This window comes from Kryptolebias marmoratus, linkage group LG2 (genome assembly GCF_001649575.2).
Source record: "Kryptolebias marmoratus isolate JLee-2015 linkage group LG2, ASM164957v2, whole genome shotgun sequence".
Taxonomy (NCBI): domain Eukaryota; kingdom Metazoa; phylum Chordata; class Actinopteri; order Cyprinodontiformes; family Rivulidae; genus Kryptolebias; species Kryptolebias marmoratus.
This window is the reverse complement of record NC_051431.1, coordinates 21,384,092-21,394,317: the sequence shown is the minus strand read 5'-3', so window position 1 is coordinate 21,394,317 and position 10,226 is coordinate 21,384,092. Positions and strand designations below refer to the sequence as shown.

At 44.7% G+C, this 10,226-nt stretch overlaps 1 protein-coding gene across 1 annotated transcript; it reads left to right on the top strand.

The window, feature by feature from the left end:
- Nucleotides 1-347: 347 nt before the first annotated feature.
- ilvbl (ilvB (bacterial acetolactate synthase)-like) lies at nucleotides 348-9,081 on the top strand. The gene is made up of 14 exons (XM_017419978.3): nucleotides 348-758; nucleotides 1,256-1,457; nucleotides 2,349-2,476; nucleotides 2,602-2,852; nucleotides 2,949-3,048; nucleotides 3,974-4,071; nucleotides 4,518-4,654; nucleotides 5,655-5,789; nucleotides 5,966-6,080; nucleotides 6,161-6,330; nucleotides 6,477-6,547; nucleotides 6,646-6,717; nucleotides 7,102-7,207; nucleotides 8,209-9,081. Exons 1-14 carry the CDS (start codon nucleotides 645-647, stop codon nucleotides 8,385-8,387), a joined length of 1,878 nt encoding a protein of 625 aa, XP_017275467.1. The 5' UTR covers nucleotides 348-644; the 3' UTR covers nucleotides 8,388-9,081.
- The last annotated feature ends 1,145 nt before the right edge of the window (nucleotides 9,082-10,226 follow it).

The window sequence follows — 10,226 nt, the reverse complement described above, 5'->3', positions numbered from 1 at the left end:
CCTAACACGCCTCCTATTGGACTAAACTCTTGTCTGTCACCCGATTGGCACCGCCCACATGTAAACGGAACACCGCACAGCCATATTTGCAACAGAGGCGACTCTTTTTGAGTAACCGGAACCAAAATAACTTTTTTTCACAATAAAACTAACATATTCTCTATACTGATTGGTATAGCAAAATAGCATATGAAAAAAATATTAAAAACTATAAACTTCAAAATAACAAGTAATATAAACAATAGACACACCGAATTTGAAAATAAAGATACGTAGATTCCTGGTACGCATTTATTTTGAAAATACGTAACGGAAATGTATCTTATTTCTTTAGCTAGCTTGACGTGAGTATGAGCACTGATACGTCTGTGTCGGCGGCGCTGTAGTTGAAGGAGAGATGTGTCATTTGGACCTGTTGGGAAGCTGACAGAATGGCCTCCAAAGTGCTTTTCACATGACTGAACACCGGCTGCGCAGTGAACGTGCTCGTGGATCTAAACGCCTGTAAAGTTCACAGTTGTAAGGGGGTGGGCGCCTGGATGTTTTAGCCTAGCACGAATCAAGCTAAAAGTGGGTTTCGAGCGTCAACTTTAGCCAAGTTTTATTTGCTTCCCGAGCACGGGTTTTGCCTCCTCACCCCCGACATGGAGTCGTTCGCGAGCACGGCCGGCGTCCTCGGATGCTCTGCTTGCGTTGCAGTGGCTGGGCTAGTGCTCGCTGCCTACAAACTTGGCGTCATTTACCAGTTGCTTCACAAGGTAGGTGTCCGCAACCAGCCCGCGACCGTCCGCGTTTACGGGCTCACCTGTTACCTTGTGCTGTGCTGTGACGTCAGTGCAGCTTTGCACGGCTCAGTCGGTGTGAACGCTGTCTGCAAACACGAGAGTCACGTAAGCGTCAGAACTGTCACGGATAGAAAAAGTAACCTGAGCGCCATTCATCTAAACTTTAAACCAGCCTTGCGGTTAGTGGAGCACCCTCAGGTAGAGGGTGAGGTTGCACAAAGCCACGGAGCACATCCCTGAACAATGGCGCTGCTGTTGGCAAACATGGACTGTGGTGGTGCGGTCGTGTGAAAGGTGACCTGCCAGGGAGGGGCTCTCATCCCAGAGTGACACCTGTTTATTTAAGGCACTTTCTAACTAGTTGAACTACTTGAGCCTTCTGCTTGTGAAGCATTAACTGAATATGTTGTGTGTGTGTGTGTGTGTGTGTTTTTTTCCCCTCTCCCCTCTGCTCCAATCACATAATTCAGACAGAGACAAAGAGCCCCCGGCACGGAGGCGAGAGTGTGGCAGAGGTCCTCCGGGCGCACGGGGTCAAGTTCCTCTTCACCCTCGTCGGAGGGCACATCTCGCCCATCCTGGTGGCCTGTGAGAAGGTCGGCATCCGCGTCGTGGACACAAGACACGAGGCCACTGCTGTCTTCGCTGCCGACGCTGTGGCAAGGCTGTCAGGTGTGGATTAAACAGATTAGTTATCGTCTGTGTCTGTTTGCAACATACCTCATGAACCACTGAACAGAGTTTAGTGCAACCCGCAGAAAGCAATGATTGGCTGTACAGCTGTGACTCATTAACTTTTAGTGGCAACCCAGTTCAAGATGGCCGCCACAGCTAATCCGACCTCAGCCAACGCGACAGCGGCTCTAACTCAGTCAGTTTGATAGATATTGAGCTAAAACTCGACTTGGTACCCATTTTGAGTGTGATATCTTGCGTTACCTCACGAGGTTGCAACATTGCGCTATTTTTCTTTAAGGTTTAAAGAAAACAAGGAGCCACAACTGGGGGTCTTAAATGGCCAACGTTGATCTTGAGGAATCACAGCAGTCCATGGGCGATTCAGGAAGTTTGTGTGTTTAAATCTAGGCATAAACATACAGGCTCCTTGTAATCTGCTGGATTTCATAGAACAAAAAACCGACCAACAACGGCTGGGATTGCACGTGATTTTTGTCAGAATCTTTGGACCAGGTGTAGATCATTAATCATCCTAACGTGTGTGCAGTTCAGTAATATTCTCTCTCTAACCGGTTAACTGTTTCAGACTTTGACAGACACCAATTAATGTCCTACCATTTTTCCTCTGGGGTCCGCCGGCGTACTAAAAAATCGCACCGCCCGTTTGAGAGCTTGATCTGGCTGTTCTGCAGCTTTGCTGGGTGTGCCTTGGTAAAAGGTTTTACCCGTCAAGCTAACGCCGTGTTACATGACTCGCCTGCATGTAGGCGTGTCTTTGTTGGAACCCTGGAGGGCGAACGCTCTCGCTCTGATCCTTTATCGTGTGTATTGTTGAACTTTTTGCAACATATTGTAATGGGGTCTTTTTTTCCCGCTCCACACCAGGTACTGTTGGTGTCGCAGCGGTGACCGCCGGCCCCGGCCTGACGAACACGGTGACGGCTGTGAAGAACGCTCAGATGGCTGAATCTCCGCTGCTGCTCCTCGGAGGAGCTGCTGGCACACTGCTACAGGTGGATCATTTAAAACATCTTATGATTATAAGGAACAAAGCAGTCTTCGGTTAGGCGCAGGGCGTTGTGCCGTTGCCAGACGCTGTGTGTTTTTAACTCTTGAAGTGACCCGTTTGTGGCCACAGGGCAGAGGAGCGCTGCAGGACATCGACCAGATGTCCCTCTTCAAGCCCCTGTGTAAGTTCTGTGCCTCCATCCGGACGGTCCGGGAGATCGTGCCCACACTCAGGAAGGCCCTGGCGGTCGCTCAGTCCGGAACCCCTGGGCCCGTTTTCATCGAGTTCCCCATCGACACGCTGTACCCCTACCACCTGGTGTCCAAAGAGTTCGCCGTTAAGAACCCTCCCAAAGGCCTGATGGGAAAAATCGTCTCATGGTGCGTTGTCAGAGTGCACCGTACTGATTCGTTAATGTGCAACAGAAGTGGACTACAGCTGTTAAAAGTAAATGTTGTGAATTAATATTTTGTAAGGTACCTCAACAACCACCTCATGAACGTTTTTGCTGGGGCCTGGGAGACCAGAGATGTTTCTCCACTTCCTGTCCACATCCCTCACGCCACAGACGATCAGGTAGTCTCTGCTCTTAGTAACAAACCTTGATGTTGCTTCTTGATGATTTACTGTATTTTCCGCACTGTAGGGCGCACTGGATTACAAGGCGCACTGTCAATGAATGGTCCATTTTTGATCTTTTCTCATATATAAGGCGCATTAAGTGAAACAAAACAGCCGCCTGTCTTTTCAGAGAATACTGCACCAACGTAAAGGCCCCCACATACTCGGACGTACTTCACTCCGCATACTTGAGGCGGACTCAACGGGGACGTCTACCGGACACGTCCGTGCAAAGATCAATTTATAAGACCACAGACGCGTACTCGGTGTCGCACAATAAACTGCCCGGTGAGAAACGGTGTTCACATCGGACTGTTTAGTGTGCGACACCAACCGCTCTCAGTGTAGAATCGGCGCCGGCGTGGAGCGTGACTGCTGCTCTCTGTGCAGCACTGACAGGTGTGCAGTGGCTGCCCTGGTGGTGAAGAAACGGGGCTAACGGCACCTTGTTTTCTTTTCTTTTGTTTTTTTTTAAAGCTAAGAGGCAAGCGTTCTCCCCCTCCTCGTCCGGTGACGCCATGACTGAAATTTATCACTGGAGGATTTTAGGCAATCTGTATATTCGAGTATGAAGTCTCAACCATCTGCACAGTACGCCCGAGTATGTGGGGGCCTAATGCTGCAAGCGGTGCGGCTTTGTAGTTTACCAAAGTCGTACCAAAACATTACGACCTCTTACATATATAAGGCACTCCAGATTATAAGGCACACTGTCGTTTTTTGAGGAAATTGAAGGCGAAAATTTTTATGTGCGCCTTATAGTCCGGAAAATACGGTAGTATTTTTCAATAAATATCTTTTTATTGAGATGCTTCTTTCACTGCATGCAGCGATTAAAGGCTTAAACCAGTTTGTATGTTTTGTCCACGTAACAAATCAGGTCCAGAGGTGTATAGAGCTGGTGAGCCGAGCCAAGAAACCGGTCATTCTTCTGGGAAGCCAAGCAACACTACCACCAACACCAGTGGATGATATCAGGTAAAGAGTCACGTTGTGTCTGTGTTACTTGTTCATCATGTTTTAGATTGACTATTACATGACATTTAGGAAGTGACACTTCTCTAAAGCCGTGTTTTGATTCAGACCACTGTTACAACGTGGGTGCTAAAGTTCATAACCTTGTGAAAGAAGTGGGAAGGATCGTGGTCTAGGGGCCTTAAGGGGAAAGGCGGAGACGCTATAAGATGAATCTGCTGCACAAAACGTGGACATTTGTCACAGTTTCAAAACTGACGTGTCCCAAATCGTTTTGTTTTAAAAACTTGACCTTTAAAGCAAGTTGAACACAGGATTGATATAACCGAGAACTTGAAAATGAGATAATAGCTACTATGATGGTGGTTGTTATGTTTTCATAGTTCATGGTTTCCTCTTCCTCTGCATCGAGACAAATCATGCAATCAAAGTTTTTTCCTGCTTCCTAGGAAGGCTTTGGAGGACCTGGGCATCCCCTGCTTTCTCGGGGGAATGTCTCGCGGCATGCTGGGTAAGGACAGCCCAATACACATTCGACAGAACAGACGAGACGCCCTGAAAGAGGCCGACTTGGTTCTCCTAGCAGGTAAGGTTTTAGGAGTCTGTAGAAAGGCTTTATACAGTCTTACTAAAGAGTAGATCAGTGGTTTCAGAGGTTGGGGTCCAGACCCTGCTTTGGGTCACAAAACAACAAGTTGGGAGTCCTGAGATGATCTCCAGTAGTCAAACAAAATTAAAAAATAAATTGTTAAAATTGTTACAAAACAAAATGATGATCATAAATGAATAAAAAAAGGTAGTACAATATGGGTTTAATCTAGTTGTGTTGTCTTTCTACCCTTATTTTTTTTAATTTTTTGGCAATGATGGTGTAGTTTAATCCAGACTATTTGCGGCTGCGGTCTTCACCTCTGTTATTTTGGGGGTCAGAAGCTGAAAAGTTTGAGTAGCACTGCAGTAGAGTGTATAAACACGGTGGTGAACTTTGTCCGAAAAACAGAAGCTGCTGCCAAAACGTCTGTTCCCTGTAATGTCCAGCAGGGGGCAGTGTTGCTTAATGCAAAGAATACAATAAAGGTTCAAGAACTTCTACTTTACTGCGCTTTGCTAAACAATAAACATGTTTCTAATGAGTCTATTGTGTCTGTTTAAAGTGTTCTTAAATACAACTTGACGTTTTCTTTTAACTGTGGTCTATTTAGAGTAAAATTGACATGAAGTAGATTATTTTATGGTCCAAAAAGTAGTGATTTTTAGCTTCTTTATTCTGTCAGTCAGATCCACACACTGATGGGGGACATCGCTGACAACTCATTAATATAAATAAAACAGAGTTTTTGTCATTTTCTTCTAACATGTTAGTATGTAGCACCACGCTCAATAGTTACAACCAAATAGTTAATTTAATTTCAGTAATTATTGTGGTATTTTTTTAATATTTCGTGGAACGATGACCTCTCCTGAATAAATTGGGTTTTGGAATTGCCCCTTCATATCGATGTTGACGCAGTGAGACGTTAAACTGTACCGTCAGAACAAACGGGCCAGAATTCCCAGACTTTGGCTGTGGTTGGTTGCGTTGGCAGGCACCGTGTGTGACTTCCGCCTGAGCTACGGCAGAGTCCTCAGCAGGCGCAGCAAGGTCGTCGCCATCAACAGAGACAAGTCGCAGCTGCTGAAGAATTCAGACATGTTCTGGAAACCCACCGTAGCCATCCAGGGTACGTCTACATCCTGCTGCTGGCGCCCATCTTTAGGATTCAAGTAGCAATAATTATGTTGTTGTTTTTTTAAAGAGATGGAAAAAGATTTAATGTGTGATCATACATTATATTTTAAATATGTTTCCAAATTATACCAACAATAGCCTAAAAAGTAAATGTTATGTGTTCGTCAGGTGATGCTGGGTCATTTTTAGTCCGGCTTTCTAAAGGCCTGAAGGGCCATCGCTGTCCAGAGGAATGGCCTCAGACCCTGAAAGCTGGAGACCTGAGCAAAGAGAGCGCCAACAGGTAGGCGGAGGCGTGGCGTCGGTCCGGCACGGCCCAAAAACGGGACCGCAAAATCATTTCTCTGCTCCTTCTTATTCCAGGGCTAAAGCTGAGGAGAAGACCGAACAGCACCTGAACCCTCTGAAAGTCCTGCACCGTGTGGACGAGCTGATGGCCGAGGACAGCATCATCGTGGCAGACGGAGGGGACTTCGTAGGAAGCGCCGCTTATATAATGAGACCGAGAGGACCCCTGCGCTGGTTGGATCCAGGTCAGGTCAAACCAGAAAAGCACAATCGAACGCGTTCTCGTTTCCGCCGAACTTGTCAGAGCTGGGCCACAGAACGAACCGAGCCGCGCGTCCTGATGCGGCTTCGCGCTCTCATGTCCTAACCTCGCCCCTCCGTTCTCCCGCAGGAGCCTTCGGGACGCTGGGAGTCGGAGGAGGTTTCGCTTTGGGGGCGAAACTGTGCCGCCCTGAATCTGAGGTGGACTCTTTACGCCGACCGTGTTTCAGTTCGAGGTGTGGTTTTTTGGGAGGTTTTCCAGCTCCCGTTCATAAAATACTTGTGTGCACGCTTGGCAGGTGTGGATAGTCTACGGCGACGGCTCCTTGGGTTACAGCGTGGCCGAGTTTGACACGTTTACTCGACACAAGGTAACAGAATCATTCTTGTTCACTTTTAGAGTATTTCAAATTGATTCAGTTCAGGTTCACTGATTTCAGGAACAATACATTAAACTTTGTTTCTATCATTGCTGTCGGGTAGAAACCTTCACACATTTATTGATTCTTCTCTACATAAATAACTGGACCTATAAATGCAGCTCTTTTATAGCATCTTCCTTGATACCGATGGAGTTCCTTGGTTATGTCACCAGCTCTTCTCCCTACTTTTTATTAGTTACTCATGAAACCTAAAACCACAGGCCGATGTAATTGGACTGCTCTTACAAAGCGCCTTTCTATCCAAGCAGGCTCCTCAAAACGCTTCACAACACATATCTGTGCCCTCGTTCACCCGTCTGCTTTGTCACCCAGACGCCGGTCATAGCCGTGGTGGGAAACGACGCGTGTTGGAGTCAGATCTCTCGAGAGCAGGTCCCCATCCTGGGCAGCAACGTGGCCTGCGGCCTTTCATTTACAGGTAGGGTTTCAGCCCCGGCCTGCGCCGCGATTCCTCGTGGAACGCACGCAGGTTATATTTCACATGCTGCGGAGGATTGGATTTGGGTCGCTCCATGAAAAGGGAGGAGGGAAGTTTTAAATTTCCTCGCACGGGGAATAAGACCGTAAGATATGACTCTGATCCAAGGGGGATGCATAAATCGGCTATGGAGATGAGTCATGTTCCACATTTTTTCCTGAAGTTTTCTAGCTGCAAATGGAACAGGGACACTGAAAGTGTGAACAAGCTTTTTAACCTAACTTTAGTGACCCGAAACAGACTCAGACTCCTCCTCCTCCTCCTCGCGGGGCAGCTTTCACAGCTTGACGACTCAGCAATTTGTTGATCGGCGCATTTGACTTCTGCTCATATATTATTATGGGATGGTGCTTGCAGGGAAAGCCACAGAATGCTCTTTTTTTTGCGTTTGTATTGGGACTCGAGCGTAACTCTGGTTGAGTTGGGACACGAAGCAAACGATCGATGACTGTTGCTTCATCGTTCAACTGAATTCGATCTCCCCGTGGATTTAAAGCTCGCAAGAGCGGCGCTTTCAAACGACACAACCAGAGTTTTATTTATTGAATAAATTAGCAGTTTGGGAGTGTGGGTTTTAACTACGGGTTTCGTTTGACGCCACATATTTGGCGTTCTCTTTGCCGCCGCGCCAAGCGGTTAAGACGTTGGTCTACGGGGGGGAAATTAATTTGAATAAACAAGTAAATTCAGACAGATAAGTTGAAGCGATTTGTTTATTTATATCAAAATAAAACTGTAGGTGTTTGTCTCCCTTTTCGGAAAAAATCTCCAAAAAGTTAAATTCTAAGATAATTAAGCCATCAGGTTCTCCCAGTTATTTAATCAATCTTTATAGAGGCGATCAGTTTGGTTTTTTTCCTGTTCACAGGATGGTGTGTTTTTACTGATCAGTAATTTTGACTGTGTGCAACGGTGACCCCATCACTCCTGTTTTTTTGCAGATTACCACACAGTGGCCGATGGTTACGGTGGAAAGGGCTACCTTGTAGGGCGAGAGCACGAGGACCAGCTGGGCGACATCATCGGGAAGGTCCAGGAGGAGACCAGGGAGGGCAGAGCTACACTCCTCAACGTTCTGATCGGCAAGAGCAACTTCAGAGAGGGCTCCATCTCTGTGTAGAGCTGCTGTACATTTAAAGTAGTCACATGTTCATTTCCTTTTTAACTTCGATGCACTTCCAGAGTTCTGTGAGGGAAGAGCTTTTAGTCCAACCCCTGGTTTTTAAGACCTTAAAGCCATATTTTAACTTGAAGACAAATAAGTTAACAATTGGCTGGTCTTCCACAACAGAGCCATTAGTTGCAATAAGTTATTTCCCTCATCACACTACAGAAACAACACGTTAGTTTTGGATATCATTACTCCACTTCAGACCTGCTGCTTTCAGATTCGTGATGTGACGCTTCAGAAAATAAATGCTGCATTTCAAAAAGGGAAAGTGTGATTATTAGGACTCTTCTGCACCTTTTAGGGGGCGGTTTCTCTCCTCAAGTTTAGACCTTTTTAAAAAAAACTTCCTCTTATGAGGTTTGTAATCAAACCAGCAGCTGGAATCACTCGTGACCAACAGCGTCCATTTTAAAGTCCTCATTTTCGACCAAAACGCCTTCTCTGTCGACCCAGGGAGTCTTTGAGCTGCGACTCTGTGTGTCAGCGGATGGTTTGAGCTCATCTGCTCCACTGGAACGGTCTCTTCAAATGCTGTCGTTTTTGCCTTTTTTAATGTTTGATTGCATCTTTAAATGCGTTGATCTGTACATGTTTGGAAGGGTTTGTTCGTTTAGTGAGAAATTAAACTGCTGTGTCAGACTGATCTGTTTGCAGTAACGTGACTTCTCGGGAAACCGTTCTGCTGCGTCATCGTAAATTTTTTTAGGCACAAAGTGAAGAGGATCTTGTCGGATGCTTTGGGAAAATATTCAGCTTTTAGTTTTTGACCCAAGTTGTCATTCTGAAATGAACTGCTGACAGTAATGACTGCTTTCATTCAGATTTACAGCTTATTTCTTAGTTCACATTTATTGGCTCTTTGGTAAATAAGAATATCTACTGATAGAGCATTAATGGGAACAAAAGTATTAAAAAGTGTCACATTTTGATTATTTAATATATTTTAAGGTCTGTACAAAGTAACCAAAGTCAGTTATAGTTTGCTCAGTCCACACTCATTAAAAGGAGTTGGAAAAGAAAAATATATTTTTCAACATTAGAGCAATTTACTAAAAACAAGAAAAAAATGGAGAAATTGCTTTTATTGTAAAATTGCAGTGGTGGATAATGCCTGCTGAAATTAGGTGACTGAATTAACTGAATAGTCTTAAACTAAAATAAACCAAAAAGAAGCTTCAATCAGCAAAACAGGAGCTAAAAGCTAAAATTAGCAAAACCATCTATGCTACCAGTCATCTTTGTGGAAACTGGTATGCAAGTCTTTTATAAGTTATGTATAATTTGTCTTTGTTTTTTTATGTGTATGTGGACTAAGAGTGTTTAGTAAACCAATCAATCAATCAAAACTAAAGGCTGAAATTAGCAAAACGGTTGCTAAACGTTAAAATGAAGAAACGGTGGCTAAAAGCTAAAATGATCAAAATAGTAGCTGGAAAATAAATGTAGCTAAAATCTAAAATCCATAACTAAATGCTCAAATAAGTAAATATAAATAAGTAAAATCATAGCTTAAAGCTAAAATGAGGGGGAAAAAAATTGGCTGCAAGCTAAATATAGCTACTATAATGTAGCAAAACAGCAGCTAAAAGTTAAAACGATCAAAACGATAGCTAAAAGCTAAAATCAACAAACCCATAACTAAAGGCTAATATTAGCAAAACAGTTGCTAAACGTTAAGCTTAGCTAAAAGCAAAGCTGAAGGAACGGAGGCTAAAATTTAAATGCTGAAATGATTAAAACAGTAGCTAAAAACAAAAATTAAGAAACTGTGGCTAGAATTGGCAAAAC

Coding starts and splice junctions, on each gene's coding strand:
- ilvbl (XM_017419978.3), top strand. CDS start 645: ATGGAGTCGTTCGCGAGCACGGCCGGCGTCCTCGGATGCTCTGCTTGC. Junction 4,655..5,654: donor CGACTTGGTTCTCCTAGCAG/GTAAGGTTTTAG, acceptor TTGCGTTGGCAG/GCACCGTGTGTGACTTCCGC. Junction 6,331..6,476: donor CCTGCGCTGGTTGGATCCAG/GTCAGGTCAAAC, acceptor GTTCTCCCGCAG/GAGCCTTCGGGACGCTGGGA.